This window comes from Geotrypetes seraphini, chromosome 7, assembly GCF_902459505.1.
Source record: "Geotrypetes seraphini chromosome 7, aGeoSer1.1, whole genome shotgun sequence".
Classification (NCBI taxonomy): domain Eukaryota; kingdom Metazoa; phylum Chordata; class Amphibia; order Gymnophiona; family Dermophiidae; genus Geotrypetes; species Geotrypetes seraphini.
Window position 1 is genome coordinate 179746188 of NC_047090.1, and position 24039 is coordinate 179770226.

General features: G+C 44.7%; 1 protein-coding gene across 5 annotated transcripts in view; it reads left to right on the forward strand.

Annotated features, from left to right (window-relative positions):
• The window catches only part of PTPN21 (protein tyrosine phosphatase non-receptor type 21), a 111971-nt gene that overhangs the window by 40759 nt on the left and 47173 nt on the right, over positions 1 to 24039 (forward strand). For all 5 annotated transcript variants that reach the window (XM_033951490.1, XM_033951486.1, XM_033951491.1 and 2 more), the window contains exons 5-8: positions 54 to 121; positions 13475 to 13545; positions 17680 to 17767; positions 21094 to 21182. In XM_033951490.1, the coding sequence (XP_033807381.1) occupies positions 54 to 121; positions 13475 to 13545; positions 17680 to 17767; positions 21094 to 21182 (316 nt within the window). The remainder of the gene's footprint in view (positions 1 to 53; positions 122 to 13474; positions 13546 to 17679; positions 17768 to 21093; positions 21183 to 24039) is intronic.

A 24039-nucleotide genomic window follows, 5' to 3' on the forward strand; every position in this document is an offset into this window, starting at 1 on the left:
TATTCATAGAAATGTCATCATCCCTGATGCACTTCTAATATTTCCCTTCACAGCTGAGTTTGGAGACTATGATCAGTATGAGTCCCAGGAATTCCTTCAGAGATTTGCCTTGTTTCCCGTGGTAAGGACTTTCTTGATGTGTGCATGGTCCTAAAAGAAAGCAAATGTAATGTAGATAGGAAATCATCAACATTTGATTTGTCTTTCACTATAGCTTTTCCGTTCCAAGCGGATCACAATACAAGAACTGGCCATTACCAGGAAGCTCAAGATACATAAGATTCATTTACCGTATTTTCACTCATATACCGCGCACCCGTGTAAAACGCGCACACGGGTATAGTGCGCGGGAAACTGTAATTTATGTAAAGAAATTTTTATATACTGCGCACACCCGTATACCGCGCATGCCGCCCCGACTCTCCCGTCGCCGCCCGACTCTCCTTTCGCCCGCCCTGACTCTCCTCTGGCCACCCCGACTCTCCTTTCGCCCGCCCCAACTCTCCTCTGGCCGCCCCGACTCTCCTTTCGCCCGCCCTGACTCTCCTCTGGCTGCCCCGACTCTCCTTTCGCCCGCCCCGACTCTCCTCTCCCCCTTGAAGTCCTATCCCCACCCTGAAAGACTAATGCCCCCCCCCCCCGACGTCCGATTCACCCCCACCCCCCCGCAGGACCGCTCGCACCCCCACCCCGAAGGACCGCTCACACTCGCACCCCCACCCCGAAGTACCGCTCGCACCCCCACAGCCTCCCCACCCCCCCCATCATGGAGAAGCTCCTACTGTTGTCCTGCTGCTTCCTCTGTCGGCGGTCCCGGCCCTTCTGTGAGCCCTGCGTCTGCGCTGCTTCCTGTTCCGGCGGTCCCGCCCTTTTTCTGACGTCAGAGAAAGGGCGGGACCGCCGGAAGAGGAAGCAGCGCAGACGCAGGGCTCACAGAAGGGGCGGGACCGCCGGAAGAGGAAGCAGCAGATGCAGGGCTCACAGAAGGGCCGGGACCACCGGCAGAGGGAGCAGCAGGACAACGGTAGGAGCTTCTCCATGATGGGGGGGGGAGGTGGGGAGGCTGTGGGGGTGCAAGCGGTCCTTCGGAGTGGGGGTACAAGTGCGAGCGGTCCTTCGGGGTGGGGGTACGAGCGGTCCTGCGGGGTGAATTGGACGTCGGGGGGGGGGGACTATGTAAAAAAAAAAGTTGTAAAACGCGCTCACGCGTATAACGCGCATGGTTATGCACGGTTTGTAAAATCGTGTATAACACGCGCGTTATATGCGTGAAAATACGGTAGTTATACTACCACACTCATAAACCTAAAATAACTTAACCTGATGTGCAAAAAATTTACAAAACAAGTTTGAATACGTCGCCTAACTTCCCTATAATTCATAGAATACAGAAGCATGGAAGAGCAAGTTCTCCACACAACGTAGCTGTATTCTACTTCCAACTTACGTGAGGGAAAAGCAAAGCAATTAGGGCCGGATTCTGTAATTGATGTCGGTCAGACTTAGGCGCCCATTACAGAACCGCGCTTAGCGGAGCAAAACCTAAAATGTAGGCCAGGGTTTTAAAGACCTTCGTTATAAGTTCCCAAGTCCTTCGGAAAATTGCGCCTAGCTGTGCCTAAAGGGCTCCTTTTACTATGGTGCACTAGCGTTTTTAGCGCGGCTAACGCCGCACTACGCACCAAAAACTAATGCCAGCTCAATGGTGGCGTTAGCGTCTAGCGCGCGCAGCTTAGTAAAAGGAGCCCTCCTTTTTTCTCCACCCCTAAAACACGCCTGCTTTGGCGTCGGCCGCTGCTAGGCGCCGACCTTTTGTAGAATTCTAATAGGCGCCTAGCACCCAATTTTTTTTTTTCCAATTTTGAGCTTGTTAAAGCTCATAATTGAAGCCAATTTGTTAATTAAGTTAGGAATCTATTTATTTAAGCACCTATCTTTAAAGACTGGGCAAACTGCAGCTCTATACTCTAGAGCAGTGGTTCCCAACCCTGTCCTGGAGGAACACCAGGCCAATTGGGTTTTCAGGCTAGCCCTAATGAATATGCATGAAGCAAATTTGCATGCCTATCACTTCCATCATATGCAAATCTCTCTCATGCATATTCATTAGGGCTAGCCTGAAAACCCGATTGGCCTGGTGTTCCTCCAGGACAGGGTTGGGAATCACTGCTCTAGAGGAGCGCAGGGAGAGGGGTGACATGATTGAGACGTTTAAGTACGTCACAGGTCGTGTCGAGGTGGAAAACGACATATTCTTTCCCAAGGGACCCTCGGTCACAAGGGGGCACCCGCTCAAACTCAGAGGAGGGAAATTTAATGGTGACACCAGGAAGTATTTCTTCACAGAAAGGGTGGTAGATCACTGGAACAAACTTCTGGTGCAGGTGATCAAGGCCACCAGCGTGCTCGACTTTAAGAATAAATGGGACATCCATGTGGGATCCTTACGAGGGTCGAGTTAAGGAACTAGGTCATTAGCATCCAGACTTAATGGGGTGGGTCAGTAGAGTGGGCAGACTTGATGGGCTGTAGCCCTTTTCTGCTGTCATCTTTCTATGTTTCTAGCTTTAGGCCTCTTATAGAATTTCCCCCTTAGAGCTTTTTTATTATTATTTTTTTAATTCTTTATTCAGTTTTAACTCTTGCAACAAGTGTACAAAATTTAATCGGATAATTCATACAAATCACTTGACATTCTAACAATTATTGTCAAATGCATATAAAAAAGACCCCACTCATCCCATTCATCAGGAATAAACCCATTAAAATCACATAACATACCTCCCCATCCCCACATTAAATATAGTCCTATGTAATAAAAAGGTGTCCAAAGTGTCTAATCATTAGAATATGCAATCAATGGCCCCCAAATCTTTTTGAATCTATTATAACTTCCTTGCTGAAGAGCAAGCACTCTCCATTTTATAGTCAAATATATTTATTGAGCTCAAGATAAACAACAATCGTGAATACAATGTTAACAGCAGATATGCTCACATTTTGGCATTAACATTTCAATAACCCCACCCCCCCAACTGAAGCACCCCACCCAACTCCCCTCCCCAACCACCCAAACACCCCCTCCTTTGGTGGGTCCTCCTTCAAAGTTACAATAATAAACAGATAAGAAACCAAGAGAACAGGCATATCAGGTACATGAAGCAGTATAAGGACAAAAGTCAGCAATTAAGCAGGCGGCTGCGAGCCACTGCAGTCATAGTAGTCCAAAATGGTTCCCAGACACACTGGAAAGTACGGCCTGGGAGGGAGGAGAAGTCCTGCACATCACGCCTCTCCCACATCAAGAGAGTAATCATCCTGCAACGCCAAATAGAATAATCAGGTGCGTCCCCCTCGAGCCATTTCAGTAGAACACACTTTAGGGCAACAAGGACAGTCCATTTAATAAAGGTAGCAGCCCCCCTCGGGTGAGGGCAATAATGAGGAATAGCTCCAAACAACAGTAAAGGTGAGCGTTGAATCAAAATGTTCCAAATACGCTCCACAAATGTAAAAACAGCATGCCAAAAGGTCTGATGTGGGAACAAGTCCAGAACATGTGACCCAGGCCTGCATCAGGAGCGTGGCAGCGGGGGCAAGCAGCAGTGTCACGAAAGCCAGAGAGATACGCCCTCCTGGGAGAAACGTACAAGCGGAAAATCAGCTTATAATGTTGCTCCCAAAAGGTAGTATATTTTCGAAATGCAGGTAATCTACGAACTGCCTGGTGAATCACATCATCAGGCAAAGCTATTGCAAGGTCACTTGCCCAAGCTTCCCGTGGGCCAGTGAAATCAAACATGGGTGATTCATCTTTCAAGTGGCGATGATGGAATTTAAGGGGAACAGAAAGTTGGGAACCAATGGTAAACGCCGTGGATAATAACTCATGGCAAGAGGCCTGTAAAAATCTAGTAGGCAAAGAAGAAAGGTAATGATGAACCTGCATGTAAGCAAAGTAATCAGTGGGCGGGAGACCAAATTCCTCGCTCAAGTTAGCGAAGGATTTGATTTTACCATCATCATCAACCAGGTGAAATATATAATGAATGCCCCTTGTTTCCCACCGAGCAAAGCTTATCCCTTCAATCCCTGGTAAAAAGGAAGGATTAAAACGTATAGGTAGAAAGGGAGTGACGGAGGCAGAAAGAGAGTGAAACTTACAGACCCAGCGCCAAACCTTCCGCAAGGGACGATGCAGCACCTTCGTTGAAAGAGATTCAGGTTCAGGTGAGGGAAGCGAGTGGAGATAAGCACTAAAATGAGTAGAGCGAAAACAATAAAATTCCAAGTGGGTAGCAGTGAAAATAGAAGTCCCTCGGAAAAAATCATTGATGTGGCGCATTCCACACCCAATGGTGAGATAGCGAAGATTCAGTAAACCCAACCCGCCCTTGTACCACGGTATCGCCGCCCGTTTATAAGGGAGACGGGGCCTCTTTCCTCGCCAAAGAAAGCGTTGGATTAGGCGTTCTAAGCGGCATTCATCCCGAGATGTCAAGAATAAAGGAAGAACCTGGAAAACATAGAGCCAACACGGATCAATAAGCATACTGTACAAATACACACGGCCCAAAAGAGAAAAGGGTAAATTTCCCCAAAGCTGCAACTTATTTTGAAGAGCCTGAAATAAAGGCTCTACGTTCAATCGATATAAAGAGGACAAATCCAAAGGAAGGAGCACTCCCAAATACTTCAAAGAAGAATCAGCCCATCGAAGGGGGAACACCCCCCTCCAAGAGCGACGAAGGTCGGGAGAAGAGGGCAAAGCGAAGGACTTATCCAAATTAAGTGTAAGACCAGAATAAAAACCAAACTCAGAAAGAAGATCTAACGCAGTAGGCAGAGAAACTTCAGGTCGAGTGAGGATTAAGAATAAATCATCGGCAAGAACTAGAGTCTTCAACTCGATCCCCCCAACCTGGAGGCCCTGAACCGCAGCAAATCCCCTAAGAGTACAAAGCAATGATTCTTGAGCAATCAGAAAAAGAAGGGGGGAAAGGGGGCAGCCCTGCTGAGTACCCCGAAAAATAGGAAAAGAATCAGTCCTGGTTCCATTAATCAAAAGGGAAGCCCTCGGGTTACAATAAAGTGATCTAATCGCATCAAGATAAAAGCCACCCAAACCTATATGTTCTAGAGAACGAAATAGAAATGACCAGACGACACTATCAAAAGCTTTAGACGCATCAAGACTGACAAACAAGGCCGGAATACTATGGGAACTACAATGGGCGATAGCAAAGAGAACCTTGCGAACATTACAGACCGATTGACGGCCCCGGACAAACCCAACCTGGTCTTCATGGATAAGATTGGGGAGATGAGGAGCCAAGCGATCAGCCAACATGCGGGAAAGAAGCTTAAGGTCCACGTTGATCAAGGAGATCGGACGATAGGAGCCGGGGTCATCAGCCGCTTTACCAGGCTTCAGTAACAAGGTAATGAGAGCTTCATTGGCGTAACGTGGAAACGAACCCTGAGCAATAGCGGCATTGAAGTAGGCCAGTAAGGGACCACTAACGTGGGAAGAAAGAAGGCGATAAAATTCGCCCGAGAAGCCATCCGGACCTGGGGCTTTACCCGAGCGAAGGGTCTTAATCGCGGTGTCCAGTTCCGCCGCACGAAACGGTCTATTGAGTGATGACGCGACCGCCTCCGGCAAAACCGGAAGGCCTGAGGATTGAAGGTAGTCAGTCAACAAATCTGGAGAGACGGTAGCTGGCGCATCATACAATTGACGGAAAAAGTCTAAAAGAACAGTAGAGACATCTGCCTGACTAGTCACTATACCCCCTCCCGGAGCCCGAAGTGACAAAATCGGCTTCTTGCAGGTGGCAGCTTTCACCAATCGCGCCATAAGGTGCCCAGGCTTATTCCCAAAGCGCTGAAAACGATGTGTATAATAAGCCGCCCATTTTTGAGATCTAGAATGAAGCAGTGAATTGAGAGCTGCTTGAGTGGACAGATATCGTTCTCTAGTCTGCATGGATGGGCGAGATTGAAAGGACCGCTTAGCAACACGTAATGCCCGTTCCAAATTAATGATACCACCATTAATACGTTTAATGCGAGCACTCAAAAAGGAGATAATATGTCCTCGAATTACAGTCTTGGCGGCTTCCCAAAATAAGACCGGATCATCCAGATGGGGAGCATTATTAGTAACATAGTCTTCCCATTGTGCCGACAAAAAGGTTTGAAATTCTTTATCGTGAGCGAGGTAGGACAGGAAACGCCAGTGAGGCGCCCTCAAATACGTAACATCCAGATGAACATCCACCCAAATCGGCGCATGATCAGAGATATTCAAGGGACCAATCTCAGCGGACAGAACTGAAGAAAATAAAGTAGTAGAGAGAAAAATATAATCTATCCGGGACCAGGTATTATGGGCCCGAGAAAGGTGAGTATAATCCCTAACTTCAGGATGAAAAAGGCACCAAGGATCAAGCATTGAAAAAGTTTCACAAAAATCGAAGCGAAGACGCCCCTTAGCACCCAAAGATGCAGTGGGGGAGCCAGATTTATCCAAAATAGGATCCAGAACCAAATTAAAGTCTCCCACTATAAGAAAGGGATCTCCAGAAAAACGAGAACAGAGACAGGTCAACCGTTGGAGAAAGTCAGATTCCGATGAGTTAGGGCCATAAACCACGAGTAGGAGATAGGAACGATCCCCCAAGGTCAAACGCAATAGCAAGTATCTACCATCAACATCTTTGTCAAGAAGCTGCACCCCAAGGGGAGAGGATTTACGAATCAGTACCGCTACACCACCATGACGTCCCGAAGATGAGGCAAAATAGACCTCCCCCACCCAGGAACGGGCTAACTTAAGATGTTCCGTGTCCGTCAACCTAGTTTCCTGCAAACAAGCAATATCCGAATGATAACGTTGTAAGGCGGCCAAGATTTTAGATCGCTTAACTGGCGAGGTAATGCCCCCAACATTCCAAGAGACAAGCCTAAAAGGTGTACTCAGGTCAGAAAGTCAGGAAAAATACAGAAAAAGGAAAGAAAAAGTGTGAAACCGCCCCAGGAGCCCAGCCCCCCCCCCCCCCCCAGAGCAGCATGACCCAATATACTGAGTAGCCTGTAAGTGTTAACATAAGTAAAACAAGCATCCAGAAAACCAAACCCCCATACCAAAGGAGGACCCCCCACTCCCAAGCAGACAACCCTCCCCCCCATCCCAACAAACCCCATCCCCAACCCCAACCCTCCCCCCAACCCCCCAATCCCAATCTCTCCCCAACCCCCCCACAATCCCACACTCTGTCCCACTAAAGCAGGAAGAAGAAGGAGTCACGCAAGGATGTGAACGGGGCCCCAAGACCCCCCAGCCCCAATCCCACCCTCCTCACAGCTCACTCTCCAAGTATTCAATCTGCTCTTAAGAGCCCACATGCATTTCACACCAGACCAGCCCACTCCACTCTCATCCATCCAGCCACTAGAACTAAGACCTAACACACACAAAACCACAAGTGTGGGAGAGTCTCAGACAAAGCAGTGCCACCAGGCACCCAAAAACTTGAGAGATCTCCCCTTAACACAAAGGAAATTTGGTTGTAGAGGCCTTTATTGCCAGCCACTGAAGCACTCATACCCACGCCACAACCGCCCACACAAAATCAGCTCCCTAGGAGAATAGCCCTCAGAAACCTGACAAGGATAAAAAACAAGAAACTCCCCCCCCCTGAAATCATACCTACCAATAACAATCACACAAGAACCACTACCCGATACAAACCCCCCCGTCCAAACCTCAAACACACAAAACAAAACACACCCATACAAAGCAGAACTGGAGGTATGCAAGTAGTCCAAGATGAGTCCAATCTTGCAAAAGATGTAAGAGTGCAGAAGGCTACAAGATGGTCATTAGCCAGGCACTGCAGCACCACATGGAGACCCTCGCAAGGCACAGACAGCAACAGTCATATCCAAAGCGACACAGGTCCTGGCCTCTAGTTAAATGCCAAATGTTCAGATGCAAACAAAGAGGATCAGGTCATCGATGAACACTGCAGATACAAGCTGCTGAGGCCAACAGGGCAGGAACCCCGGCTCTGGAACCATAACTCCGAACTCCGTCAAAGCCAACAGGCAGGGCTCCAAAAGAAACAAAAAGGCCCACTAGTTGTAACAGGCAACAAGACAACAAACAAGCCATAACAAGGATATTAAGACCAAGGGTGAGAGGTAGTACAGCGTCGAGCGGTGGCCCTCAGGTCTACCAAAATAAGGTTAGAAACAGCAACATCAACATCTGTGTAGCCCAAACTCCGCACTTATGCAGCGCCAGATCCAATCACCACTGAAACAGCATTCACCAGCAGAGAGAGGAATGCCTCAGGTGGCTGAGGAGGGCCCTGCCTCCCCCGGCAGAGAATCTAAATATGTCTGAGCATCCTCCGCTGAGGTGTAACTTTTCCACCCCGCAGCGGTCCAGATCCGCAATTGTGCTGGATAAAGTAGCTGAAAACGGTGCTGGCGGTCAAAGAGCGTGGAGCATACCCTGGAAAAACGCCGTCTGCGCTCCTACAGCGCCGGAGAGTAGTCCTGGAATAGACGAACTTGGGCGCCCTCAAACATAAGGAGATTACGCTTTTGACGGTATTGTTTCATGAGTTCCACTTTGTGAGCGGAGTTGTGCACCTTGAAGATGGTGACCCGGGCTCTGGTGTGATCATCAGTACGCCTCCCAAGACGGTGGGCTCTGTCCAGCCGCAAAGGCCCCATTCCATCGGGCAGGGGCAAGGCAGTACGCAGCCAAGACTCCAGGTTGGCGTGCAAGCGAGACTCAGACACCGTCTCCGGTAGGCCAATTAGTCGGAGGTTATCCCTTCTCGAGCGATTCTCGAGATCTTCGATCTTGTCCGCCTGCTGCGCCAGTTGTTCTTTAAGGGAGGTCAGATCCGCCGCCGATGCCGAGTGGGCCTCCTCCACGTGTGCCACTCGGGACTCCAATTCCCCGGTCCGTCTCGTTGTCTCAGAGACCAGGGACTCGAGGGATGTCGGTTGGCCTGATAATTGGTCGAAGCGAGTGTCCAAGGCTCGCACGACTGAAGCAGAGAGCGCCGCAATGTGTGCCGCGGACAACGGGAGTTCAGACCCGGAGTCCGACACCCCCGCCGCCATCTTAGCGTCGGGACGCGACATGCGCGTCTCGCGGTCTCTCGTCCCTCGGGTCACTTTGCCGCTCTTTACCGGGCTGGCTGGTGGAGCAAAGCGGTCCATAAACAGATCGAGTGAGAAGGGAGTCGATCAACGCTGAAAGGCACTTGCAGTTAGGCACAGGAGGACTCGGGGCCCCGGAGCTCGAGCAGAGCACGTCCTGCTCAGCTCAGCACATCACGTGACTCCTCTCTCTCCATTTTATAAATATGACAAACTGAATTCCACCAAAAGGTATAATTAAGTTTAGTATAGTCCTTCCAATTTCCAGTAATACGTTGAATGGCAACCCCCGTCAGTATTAACAAAAGTTTATTGTTATTTGCTGAAATGACTCTTGAATCCCCTTAGAGCTTTTAGTGTTGAACCATTTTATTGCAAATAAGTGCCATACAAAGGAACAGAATAACATTCAACTGGAACATCTCACCGACAAACCCAAACCATCCCTTTCCCCCCCACCTCCCTCAACATAGCCGCATGATGGACCTATGAACCCGCAAGGCAAGCCATAACTACATTGAAACAATAACCCAGGAAGCTGGAACCCTATACCCCTATATGCCCCAGCAACCCACACAGGACATACCATCTTGTCAACCCCCCCAGATACTCTAGGTTGATCACACAGCACGGTAAAACCATCCCTCCCCCAACCCCCCTTCCCTCCATCATCCAGTACAAATAAAAGAAATATTCCATCTGACCTCTAATACCAAACCCAGGAAAACAAAAAGAAAATCTTTTTTTTTTTTCTCCTTCTTTATTCATTTTCAAATTTGACAATAAGTGCACAAAATAATATATTTCAACAAGTTATTACACAATAGCACTTTGATATCTACTACATAAAAATCTAGTGATACGTTTACCCCCCCTACCTCCCAACCTTCATCATATTTTCAATCAGAATATATACATATTATAGAATATATTATAACATATTATGTAAAATTAAAAAAGAAAATCTTGGGTAGTGACCCTCACAAACCCTCCTAGCGCTGGCCCCACCATACCCCCCCTTTGAGATTTTAGTAGACCTTAGAAAAGGAGCAAATCCAAAGTAGCTAACAAAATAAGATGGAGCCATTCCATGCAGTACAACAGAGAGGAAAGCATAAACAATACTCTAGCCCACAATGGCAACCAATGAATTTTAATATAGAAAGAGGAAATATGATCAAGCTTTCTCAGGGGAAAAAACTGAACGCAAGGCTGTATTGTGAACCTTTTGCAGCCGTTTCAACAATTAATGCAAACAGCTCAGATCAATAACATAATCTAATAAACTTAATAAGGCTTGTGTAATAATTAGAACTCTTCTGCCATGGAACTTGCACGTAAGTAAGAAAGCTTTGCTGACTTGAAACCAGCACCAATGCAAGAATATTAGGCAGCCAGTGTGATTATTATACAGGACCTTTGTCCCCTTCCCCTGAGGTTTTGAAAATTACACTTAACAATCATATTTGCTATTAACAAGTAAGGTTGAGTCAAACACACAAGTGGGTGACGTTATCGCATGTCACCAGGATGGAACTGCTGTCCCAGAGCTCAGATCTGAGTGTAAAGTGTTTTTATAAAGAATGGCACGAGGACAGAGTTTGTCCCCAACCCTTCGAGCTCTGTCTGATCCCATCTGCACAAACCTCAAACAGTTATGATTTTTTTTTTTCATTTAAATCATTTTATTAAAGTATAAAAACAAACAATATTCTGTACAACTGTTATTTTATAAATCACAAACAATATAGAACAAGGATCAACAAAACCCTATCCCTCCAGCACCCCTTCCAAATGTCCAACCCCTTTCGCCCTTCTCGTCTTTCCAGCCCCCTCCCATGGGTCCAACACCCCTCCCATGGGTCTAGCACCTCTCTACCTTCCCTCTAGCACTCCCCCCTTTTGCGGTTCAGTACCTATCTGTCTTCTCCTCATCCACGGGTTCAGTATCTCTTTCTTTTCCCTTCCCATGGGTACAACGCTTCTCTCCCTTCCCTCTAGCTCCAGCACTCCCTCTCCCTTCCCCTCCAGCTCTGAGCTCTAGCCCAAGTCCAGCATTTTTCTCTCTTCCCTCCAGCCCTCACCCAATAGGGCTAACATTTCTCTCCCTTCCCTCCAGCTCTAGGCTCCACCCCATGGATCCAGTGGGGCATTAAAAAGCTTTGCTTCCTACATCTGTGGTAAAAGTCCTCATTTTTTAACCATGGGAACCTGTAGGTCCCCACCCTCTTGTCATTCTCTAGTTATGAACATGCTTGGCCCTTTCTTCACACAGCAGTCTCCTGAACTCGTCAGTTTTTATAGTCCTGCTCTGCCGAATGGGCATAAAAACAAAGCTCTCTTGATTTTTGAAAGTTCTTTTTACTTCTTTGACTTCTGACAAAGTTTTGTCATCTCTTCAGAAATGAACTTTTATTACTTGTTTTTGTCATTTCCCTACTGGATTTGCGGATTTGCACCTGATCACAATATGATGGAAACATCCAGAAGCCCTGATCCTTACTCTATTTGCCTAGCTTACCTAGGTCTTGATCATGGCTAAATGGTAAATAAGTATTGTACTTCTCTGTCTCTCCAGACAAGAGGAAACCATCCTTCCTTGTCTTGAAGATATACTGCAAGATATGGACAGTCTGCTCTTGACCTGTCAGGATGAAAGAACTTTCTCTATGCAGGGACTGGTTGATTCTGCCCTTCGAACCCATTCCATTTTTTTGGGATCGTCACCTAAATGTTTAGTTCTACGTAGTAATATTGCACCTTAAAAGAAGAATTTGTGATGACTGAACATGGACTATTTATCTCAAAGCAGCAGAAATAATGTGAAAGAGATTGAATTTAGTTCAAACAAAAAAGATCACAGTGGTCCCCTTTGATGTAAGCTTAATGATCCCTGAGGAGATGTTAGTGTTTCAAGTTTCAGAGCTCCCTAGGCTTTGGAGGTCTGGGATAAGCAGAGTTAACTTAGTTATGAAGAAATAAAGAACAAAATAGAGAATACAATTCTGCAGACTAGATGGTTATGTTCATTAATTTGATGTACTGTGTTTAAGAGTTTTACAAACAGATGCACTGGCCATAAGGTTTACATCTTTTCTCCATGGACATTGGCAAGCAGGGTTATTCCTGCCACACAAGTGGTAATGCCACTGGATGATGTCAAATCATGTCTGATCTCCCAGCCCCACACTACACCAGTTGTTAATTTAACTCCTAAATATATTTGTAGACACATAACACAGTATGTGTGTTTCTTATGCTAAAGACAACCCCAGGACGATTCCAACAAGTCTGCAGTGGGAGTCGAGCAGCAAAACCAACAAGATTCAGGAACTTTTATTGAAGGCAATAAAATCTTGATTTCCATAGGATGGTTCACAATATTAGAATATCGGGACCCAACACAGTCTGTGTTTCGAAAAACAATTCTTCCTCAGGGGTCCAAGATGTATTTGTCGGTGTCAGGTCAAAAGTGCGCCGGGACAAAGGCACGCCCAGACAATTGAGCGCAGCGCGCGCCGCCACACCGCTCTAAATTACTGTTTTTAGTGCTCCAACGGGGGTGGGGGGGGGGAACCCCCCCACTTTACTTAATAGACATCGCGCCGCGTTGTGGGGGCGTTGTGGGGGGTTGTAACCCCCCACATTTTACTGAAAACTTCACTTTTTCCCTGTTTTTAGGGAAAAAGTTCAGTTTACAGTAAAATGTGGAGGGTTACAACCCCCCAAACCCCCCATAACGCCGGCGCAATGTCTATTAAGTAAACTGGGGGGGGGGGTTCCCCAACAAAACCCCCCCGTCGGAGCCCCTAAAAACTGTAATTTAGAGTGGCGCGGCGGCGCGCCTGCGCTCAATTGTCGGCGCGCGCTTTTGTCTTTCGCGCCGTTGTCTATGAACCGTATTTGTCTGGTGTATCAAGAACCATAAGGGCACCGGACAAATACATCTTGGACCCCTGAGGAAGAAGTGTTTTTCAAAATACAGACCGTGTCGGGTCCCGGTGTTCTAATATTGTGAACCATCCTTTGGAAATCAAGATTTTATTGTCTTCAATAAAAGTTTCTGAATCTTGTCCATCATCTCTGCAGTTTCTCCTTTGGTTTTATGTTTCTTATACTAAGAACAAACAGTACAGCATCCCGAAACAGTACATATTCTACATGTTGTCTTCTCTGCTCCAAACTTTCAGCGCTATATAAGTGATTAGTAGTATCAAGTAGTTTTTTTCCAAGTTTCAAATTACATAGTGAAATAATATTTTTTTTAATTACTTTCTACCTTGTCAAGGGATGGATGCAAGATGAGAAAATCTTGGAGGAAGCGTCACAGAAAGTGGCCTTATTACACCAAAAGTTAAGGTGAGTTCTAAAGTTATAACTGGACCGGCTAGATAAGAGACGTTCTTTAAATTAAGAATCATGGGTGCATTGATGTGTGGAAGTCTAAAGTTAACTAGACAAGTTACTTTAAAGGCTTGCTGTTTGACTAGACAGATTTAGCTGGCTAGTGCTAGATTTCAGCATTGGCTAGTCAAAGTGACCCAGTGCTTTGGGGATTCTCCCAGTGCCATTCTTTTTGAGTGGATAAAATTTGTCCATGCCATAAGTCAACTGGAGAATATAAACCTTTGAATAAAGATTTCTTAATACTCTGTTTCCCCAAAATTAAGACCTACCCCAAAAATAAGCCTTAGCATGATTTTTGGGGTAGGTCTTAATATAAGCCCTATCCCCGAAAATAAGCCCTAGTCATAGGCAGCTGCTCTTCCCCCCGCCCCGCAGCCGAACCGCCAAACCCGTGCTGACCCATCATCCTTCCCTCCCAACCAATCCCCGCCAACCGCGACCATAAATACCTTCCGGCAGAGAAGCATCGGGCCAGCAGTACTCACAGGCTGCTTCGTGGCCTTCTCTGTGTGCCGCGTTACTGATGATGTCATCGGTAACACAGAAGGTCCCCAGCGAGAAGGCCGCGAAGCAGCCTGTGAGTACTGCTGGCCCGATGCTCCTCTGCCAGAAGGTATTTATGGTCGCGATCGGCGGGGATTGGTTGGGAGGGAAGGACGGAGAGTCAGTGGGGGTTCGACGGTGCGGCAGCAACAGCGGTGGTTGCTTAACCCTTTCAGGACCAAGGGACATATTTGTCCCATAACTTTAAAATCCTATAAATTTTGATTGGGATAGTCTACAGTTCTAAATTTGATATGTACGGATTCCATATGATACTGCCTTTATGTAAACAAACTGGTTCCGACATTCATTCATTAGCGTCGTTGCCAGATTGACGAGAAGATTCACTTGCCACACTGTCCATAAGCCAGAAGTTTGATTTAAAAAAAAAAAAAAAAAAATGATATTTCACAAAAAAAAAATCAATTTTTTGGCATCTGCAAGCCCTTTTTACCATAAAAATGTCGTCAAAACCACAAAAATTGGCCTACGATCCTTATGGTCCTGAAAGGGTTAAGGGTTCTGCTGCACGAGGGAGGGAAAGATGGAAGCTGGGCAAGGGTTCTGCTGCACAGGGGGATGGGAGGGATGGAGGGATAGAAAGATGCAGAGGGAAGGCACAAGGGGATGGGTGAGAGGGGAGGAAAGATAGTGCACATATGGGGGAAAGGAAAGAGGAAGAATTGGGGTGCAGGAGAGGAAGGGAGAGATAATCATGTACATGAAAAAAAATAAGCCCTACCTGAAAATAAGACCTAGTGCCTTTTTTGGGCCCCAAATGAATATAAGACTCTGTCTTATTTTCGGGGAAACACGGTATATGCCATGCTGTCTTTAACTTGTGATGGTTTTCCTGTATTCCATAAACTATAATGGCATATCTTCTTCCACTGTTTCTTAAATCAGTTTTAAACTTATAAAAATCCATGTTATGCTGAAGCATATTTTTGAATTGTATTTTCCAACCAGACCTGGTCTGCTGCCAGGGAAGACTGTACAAATGCAACCATGGTACCCCAGCTAAGCAGCCAGGAGACCGACAACAATCACAGTAGAATCCATCTGAATCTGTATTTTAAAATCCATTACAGATGTCTTTGTAAACTGCTCTGAATTGACTCCCCCAGTCATTATTAGTGGTATAGAAGCTTCTGATAAAGATAAAGCATTTAAAATCATTGCTGTACTTCATAGGGCACAGTTTGTATCCGCTATAAAGCAGGTGCCATGTCCGCAGGTACTTTTGTGTCCGCAGGTACTGCTGTGTTTATGCTGGTGCATTTTAAAGGAGAGCTCTAGGGGTCAGCAAGCTTCCTGGGCAGGCTGAAAATTCCTCCCTCTGACGCAAATAAGAATTGCCCCTATTGGAAAATCAAACACATAATAAAGCTATCATGTGGAACTCAGAAATTGGCACATTAAAAATATGACTGAACCACATGAGAAAGCGGTTATTCAGGTGCAGTTTGTGTTTCATGGGTTACATAATAGAGAATTTAAGAAAATATATATTTAGGGCCCCTTTTACAAAGCCGAGCTAGCAGTGCTGCCGTGATAAATGCATCGAAGCCGATAGGAATTGAATGGGCTTCAGTGCATTTATCACAGTAAAAGGGGCCCTTAGATAATAAAACAATTTTTTTCCCCATTTTTTTAATCATGAGATATTTTCTTACAGTGTTTGATATATTTTGTGATTTTAGAAACATGATGGCAGATAAAGGCCAAATGGCTCACCCAGTCTGCCCATCTACAACATCCACTATCTCCTACCTTTCCCTAAGAGATCCCACGTGCCTGTCCTATGCTTTCTTGAATTCAGACACAGTCTCCATCTCCACCACTTCTTCCGGGAGACGGTTCCACATATCTACCACCCTTTCTGTAAACAAATGATTTCCTTAGATTACTCCTGAGCCTGTCACCTCTTAACTTCATCCTATGCCCTCTCATTCCAGATTTTCCTTTCAATTGAAAGAGACTCGCCTCATGCGCAGTTATGCCATATTATATCTCCCCTCTCCTGCCTTTCCTCCAAAATATACATATGAGATCTTTAAGTCTGTCCCTATACGCTATATACATTTTAGCAATCAAAACACATTTTCATCTTATAAATATACTAGTCTTTAAGCCCGTTGCATTAACGGGTGCTAGAATAGATGTGTGTGTCTGTCTGTCTTTCTTTCTTTCTCTCTCGTTCCTTGGCTGTCCACCACCACCCCTTGCCTGCTCCCCTTGTCCAGCAACAGCCCTTCTCCCTTCATTTTACCTCCCCCTGTCCAGCAGCACCTCTTCTTTGTTCCCCCTGTCCATCAATACCTGTCCAACACCACCCCTTCACTGCTCCCCCTGTCCCTCTCCCTTCCTTTTACCTCCCCACCGTCCAGCAGCACCTCTTCCCTGCTCCCTAAATACCTGCTCCCAAACCGCTGTTCCAACCCTCCCTCCATCCCGGCTCCCTGGTCTCTTCTGGCCCACCGACACAAATCGCTGCCGCCACTGCTGCTCTTCATTCACATTTGCCCTCCTCTTCAAAGCAGCCTGCTGAGGATCGCCGGCTGTAGCGAACCTCGCAGGTCGCTCTCCACCTTGGTAGTACATTCCCTCTGACGCGATCCCGCCCCTCCTCTGACGTACGGGATCGCGTCAAGAGGGAACGTGCTACCGAGGTGGAGAGCGGCCAGTGAGGCTCACTACAGCCGGCCGGCGATCCTCAGCAGGCTGCTTTGAAGAGGAGGGCAGACGCGAATGAAGAGCAGCAGCGGCGGCAGCGGTTTGTTGTCTGGCGGGCCAATTTTGCACACCCCGCAGGCCTTAGAGTGAGTGAGGGTGGGAGGGGGAGTCACCGGCGTGCTCTCCGCCTCCTTGCGTCCATGGTCGCCAATTCAAACTACGCATGCGCAGTAGGCACGGAGCTACGGATCACAGATGCAGGGATCACGAAGTTTGAAGTGTGCATGCACACTTAGGGTTTTATTATAGTAGATACATACAGGGTCTTTATCCCACACACCCTTCCATTAATTAATCAGTAAATCAATTATGAATACAAATTTATACTTTCAAAATCTTTTATCTTATAAAATAGGAAAATATTCCCTCCATCGGATGTGAATAGAAGTATACCAAATTAAAAAAACACTCCAATTATACTGCATTCATAAAAGATGTCAATAAAAATGTTCAAAAATACGGTGTTTTTTTATATAACTGTTTATTCAAAAGACAAAATACATGCATGAAGCAGATATAACGTTTTCCAATATACAACAAGTACAAACAACTAACAGATAGAACTATGGAAACACGTGGAGTCCAGGCTTGTGTTCTTATAGCCCGGACCCAGCCAATCCTCACCCCAAAAGAGCCCCATCCTACCCCAGCTCTGTCACCCGCCACCAACCGCCGCCCCTCCCCCAAAATACGGTATTTTTTTTAGCAGATTTGGAGGAAAGTTATAGAGAATAACATTTTTTTTGTTTATAAATTGAAACCTGCATTACTTATGTCAATGAAAATAAATATTCTGTTCTTTTGAAGAGGCCTTACACCTCCAGACGCAGAAATGTTATACATGCAGAAGGTTGAGAGACTGGATGGTTATGGAGAAGAGAGCTACCCTGCAAAGGTAAACCTTACATTGATTCTTATATAGCATAAGATGTCAATGTGAATTACCATCAGCACTGTTAACTTAAGGATTTTATACAGTTTATTTTGGAGTACATGCCTAAGTACCTTTTTTTCAGTATTTGGGGTTGGCTGATGCATACATTTTGCTTGGTATTTTGGCTAAAAGTTGTGTTTGAAAGTGTTTGATAGGTAACAGAGAAGCCAAATGTTATACAGGATTTATGTTAATATGGGCTGTTTACTGGATAAGATCATAGTTTTTGCATTATATTAAAATACCATTTTGTTTCTAATAAATATTCAAACCATTAATAGGAATAATAGTTTTTCTGAAGTCTAGGGTGGACTATTAATGGAGGCAGAATTTCTCTCATCCACTCTTCCTCTCGATGACCACCATTTCTATCCTCCTCCTTCACATAACTAGCATTGCTGTCTTCCACTCTCTATACCCCCCCTCCCCCATGATGACCAGATCTTTTTTTCTTACCTCTCTTTACAGCTATGGTGCTGGACTGGTGTCGGGCCTTGAGCATCTGCACATTCTCAAGATCCCATACCAGCCCAGTGCCAAAATCATGAGAAAGGGTAAGAGGAGAAAGTCAGTCTTCACAGGAGGTAGAGAAGAGCAGTGCCAGTTATTGGGAATTCCAGGGGGAGAGGGGAGCTATTACTGAAGAAATCTAAATCTGGCTTTTAAGACTAAATTTACAGGGTTTTTTTGATACTGAAACTGGGGGTGGGCCATTATTAGAAACAATATAGTAATATGGGGACAAATTAATGCTATACTTGAGGCATCTATTCCTTTGACATATGTGGGACGATATTACATCTGAAACCCTTATTGGACAGATATAGAGGTCGGCTTTTCCTTATCATGACCGGGGTAGCCTTACAAATGGTTACGCGCAACTGGAAGAACTGGGATCGCCTTAATTTTAATTTTTGGCGGGCAAATTTATGTTTAATTTATAGATTTGAAAAAATGAACGCGGATATGCTTGGACATACTAAGAGATTTAAGTTAATCTGGGGCCCTTTGACATCTTTTATGGATTCATTGTAGTTATCTTTTCCTTTGTTCCTGATGGTATATTGAACACACATCTAGGGGGAGAGAGGGCGGGAGGGGGGTATTTCTTTGTATGGTTCTATTCCCTTATGAAATGTTGGTTGGGTGGGTTTTTTTTATTGTTGTATAGATTTTGATTGATTATAAATGCATATATGATTAATATTATTTGTATAGATACTGTATTGCATTGTTGTTTTTGAAACTCAATAAAGATTTATTAAAAAAAAAAAAAAAAAAGAAACAATACAGTAATTACTTACAGCCTCTTTTACAAAGCCGTGAGGCAACAGCCCCGAAGCCCTTTAAATCTTTATGGGCTTCGGGACCGTTAGCGCAGCGCAGCCGCTACGCGCCTATGTAAAAGAGGCCGTTAATGGTTAAGAGAGTGGCTCTGTAATATTGCATCGGGTAGTGTACCATGTTTCTCCTGTTGTATTAAAGGGATGGTTTGAGATCTATCGCCCATGAAAAATGTTGAGATCTGAAACAAGTATGCAGTTGGCTTCTAACAGGAGTAGGTCAATTGTCCATTCAAGGATTGGAGAAGCTATGGTGTCGATGGGGGGGAGGGGGAGGGGTGAAGCTTTGGAGTCGATGGGGGGGGAGGGGGAGGGGTGAAGCTTTGGAATGCTCTGGCTGGAACTTTGCAGTTCTGTACATCCAGATTAGGCTTTAAGAAACTATTAGAAACATTCCTGTTTGTCAATTCATTTATGTGAGAAGATTTGACTAAGGTTAAGAAATCAATGGCCCCCAAATCTTTTTAAAACTACTGTAATTACCTTGCTGTATAGTAAGCATTCTCTCCATATTCTAATGATTAGGCACCTTGGACACCTTTTTTATTACATAGGAATATTTTTAGTGTGGGATGGGGGAGGTATGTCTTGTATTTTAATGGGTTTGGTCCTGATGAATGGGCTGGGTGTGGGTGGGATCTCTTTTATATGCAATTAATAATAATTGTTAAGAATGTCAAGTGATTTTGTACGAATTAATTGATTGAATATTGTACACTTGTTGCAAGATTTGAAAATGAATAAAGAATTTTTTTTAAAAAAAAGAGGTGAGGCTTGTGGTAGGTCAAGGATTTGGTTTGTGTACTTTGATGTTATTTTAAAGTTATGTAGGATTTGCCTTTATAACTACTATGTCTGTTTTGTCAAATTTTTATGCATACTTCTCCCTCCGTATTCACTGTGATAAGGGATTAACAGACCCGCGAATAACTTTTTCATATGCTATTCGCTGTTTTCTATTAAAAACCATCGTGAATATGGTGAAACTGTGACTAACATGGTGGGAGACCTGGCCTGTTCCTAAAGGAGAGGCAACACATGGTGAAGAAAGTGCTGGGAATCAATGATTTTCTCTGTAAATGCTGGGAATCGACGATTTCTCTATGCAAGCTGATGTCATTTGGGGGGAGGAGCCAGCAAACTAAAAACCGCGAATAATCAAAACCGTGATTCCTGAAACCAAGAATACGGAGGGAGAAGTGTATTTCTATAGTGCTACCAGACGTACGCAACACTATACAGAGTCACAAAGAAGACAGTCCCTGCTCAAAAGAGTTTTCAATCTAAATAGACAAGATAGACAAACAGGATGTCATGGATACAGTTAAGGGGAACTGTTAATCTACAATCAAGCCATTGTGACATCACTGATGAGGTTGTCTCTTATTGGTGGAATGTGGCATTGTGACATCACAATCTCAACTTTGCTTCCCAAAGATTGAAACTCTTCACACTACTACTATGAATTACACTTCTTCCGTATCCACTGTGATAGGGGATTAACAGACCCGCAAATAAAGAAAAACCGCAAATAACTTTTTCATATGTTATTTGCTGTTTTCTATTAAAAACTATCGTGAATATGGTGAAACCGCGAATAACATGGGAGACCTGGTCTGTTCCTGAAGGAGAGGCAAAACACGGCAAAGAAAGTGCCGGGAATCCGCGATTTGCTCTGTAAACGCTTGGAATCAGCAATTTCTCTATGCAAGCTGACATAATTGGGGGGGGGGGGGGGTGGAGCCAGCAAGCTAAAAACCGTGAATAATTGAAACTGCAATTGCTGAAACCGCGAATACGGAGGGAGAAGTGTATGTTTCTTATGTGAACTGTGCAGGTTATATGCAATGTATAAACTTTTTAAATAAATAATAAAATTGACCTTGCTGGTTTACTTATCTGACTCTTTTTGTCCTTGCACTTTGCTCCTGTTGTTACTTCTAGGACAGCCAAGGAAGCGATATATTTATTGGCGCATGCCTTGACGGCATCTTTGTCAAACATAAAAACGGTCGACCGCCAGTTATATTTAGGTGAGTTTACTTATTCTTTAACCCAGTAATATCGTTCCATAGGATTTTTTGTCCCACTGATAATTCTGTTGGCAGACGAAATTTAGAGCAAGAGGAGTACTATAAACTTTTTTTTTTTCATAATGTGAATTTATTCAAAGTAGATTTGCAGCTGAATTTAGACCTTGTAGGAAGCATGCTAATACGTGGCAAAAATAAATACATTCTGAACAACAAGGAATAACTTTTAAAGGGCTAGCCATGTTAGAGTGCAAAAATATGTCTGTATAAAATGAAATTAAACAATAGTCACAAAAGCAGATACAGTGGTGCCTCACACAACGAACTTAATCCGTTCCAGGAGCAAGTTTGTTATGTGAAACGTTCGTTGTGTGAAACGCGTTTTCCCATAAGAATACATTTAAAACACAATAATTCGTTCTGCAGCCCTACATTTCCCTCCCTCCACCTCACCTTGTATGCGGAGTCTGCCGGCCCTCTCCCTCACCCAGCCGCACGCTTCCAGAAAGCTGTGCACGCGCAGCTGCTGGAGTTGGTCAATGTTCTACTCTCCTGCAACTTCCGGTTTCCGGTTGCGTCAGAGGAGAAGATTGAGCAACAGAGCATGCGCGCGTGCGCTGCTCCCTGAAAGCGTGCGGCTGGCCGAGAAAGAGGGCCGGAGAACTCGGCATCCAGGGTAAGGTGGAGGGAGATGATGGAACAGTATTTCATGGTACAGTATTACTATTTGTTAAAAAGGAAATAATCTTTTGATGTTTTCTGGATTTTTTTTCGTTAGCTTAAACATGGCTTAACTTGCTGTAAATGGGTCAGGTCTCGTAAGATAGGACCAGAGAATCGGGTCTGGGTAAAACCAGGATTTGCAGGATCTCCAGGATCCTCATGGACTTGTATTGAGATCCTGGTAATATTGCAGGATTTCACGAATTTTCCAGGACCCTGGTCCACCTTAACAGCAGACCTCCTCTTTTTTTGATTGCCACAGCTGCTGCTCTGCATTTACTGGAGTCCCCTACACGCCGTCTTCTCCTTCTCTGCATGGGTGCTGCTGTTCCCGGCTTCGGCGAGAGTAGTTCCGCCCCCCCCCCGGGCCCCTCGGGCGACTTCGTTGTGTGAAACGAAGTTCGTTGTGGGGAGCACGACCAAAAGTTTGTTGTGCGCAGCGTTCGCTGTGCGAGGCGTCCGTTATGCGAGGCACCACTGTACTATTATTTGGAGGAAGCCACTGCATGCCCTGGGATCAGTTGCATGGAATCTTGCTACTCTTTGGGTTTCTCAACAAATAAGATGAAGGGAAGATAATTAATCATATATAATCAATTTATCAATTCTAATATCATTCACAACTTTAAATAAAGGCCAAAATGGATCTAATATGACAAATCTAAATCAAATTATTTGTTGAAGATATCATAAATATGTCATATCACACAGGAAAGCTAGGGACCTCCCTCCCCTTCAAAATCACTGAGCTCTGGAACAACCTTACCTCCCCTCTTCGGTACTTGAGCTCTCTCCAAGTTTTCCGCAAATATCTGAAAACCTGGCTTTTCTCAAAAAATGTAAGTCTCCCTCCAACTTAGGAATCAAAGAAACTCTTATATCTTGGCATCCCAAGTCCTCTAAATTTTCTTCACACTTCTACCTCTAACCCTCTGTTGTAGTTCCTTCCTATTTCTCCTACTGTAAACCGCGTCGAGCTCTACGAACGTGGAGATAATGCGGTATACAAACCTAAGGATTAGATTAGATTAGATATATAATCAATTTATCAATTCTAATATCATTCACAACTTCAAATAAAGGCCAAAATGGCATCTAATATGACAAATCTAAATCAAATTATTTGTTGAAGATATCATAAACTTTGGGTTTCTGCCAGGTACTTGTAATCCGGATTGGCCGCTCTGGAAACAGGATTCTGGGTACATGGATAGTTGGTCTGATGCAGTATGGCTTTTCTGTAACATCATTTAATTGGCCGGTACTAAAAAGTCTATTGCCAGGCTGCGACTTCTACAAAATATTGCAGTCAGACTTATCTTTGGTTTAAAGAAATATGGCCATTTAACGCCCTTCTATTGTGAATTACATTGGTTGCCTGTTAAGGCACGTATTATTTTTAAGCTGGGCTGTATTTAGTATAAAGTTATGTCGGGTCAAACTCCGTCTTATCTGATCAATTCATTCTCTTTTGCTTCTCAGAAACATTCTCGTAAAGCTTTGTGTTGTTTATCCATCAGTGAAGGGTTGTAAGTTCAAAAGATTCCACGAACGCATGCTTTCATATCAGGTTGCTATCTGGGATCAAGAATTTCTCATATTTAGAAGGCGTTTGAAGACTTATCTATTTTCTAGATTTTGGGGTGATTAAGTTCCGTAATGATCGCTCGGTTGTAAGTTTAATGTAATCTTTTGTAAACCGCATAGAGCAGTGGTCTCCAACTCCAACCCTTTGCAGGGCCACATTTTGGATTTGTTGGTACTTGGAGGGCCTCGGAAAAAAATAGTTAATGTCTTATTAAAGAAATGACAATTTTGCATGAGGTAAAATTCTTTCCTTTTGGCTAAGTCTTAATAATAATATTGTAATTTATAGCTAAAGAGACATAAGATCAAGAAACTGTTTTATTTTACTTTTGTGATTATGATAAACATACCGAGGGCCTCAAAATAGGACCTTGTGGGCCGCGAGTTTGAGACCACTGAGTTAAGGGGAACAGTTAATCTGCTGGTTGGGTTGGAGGGCAGAGGGGAGAACAGGACAATCAAGCCATTGTGACATCACTGATGAGGTTGGCTCTTATTGGTGGAATGAGGCATTATGACATCACAATCTCGGCTCTGCTTCCTAAAG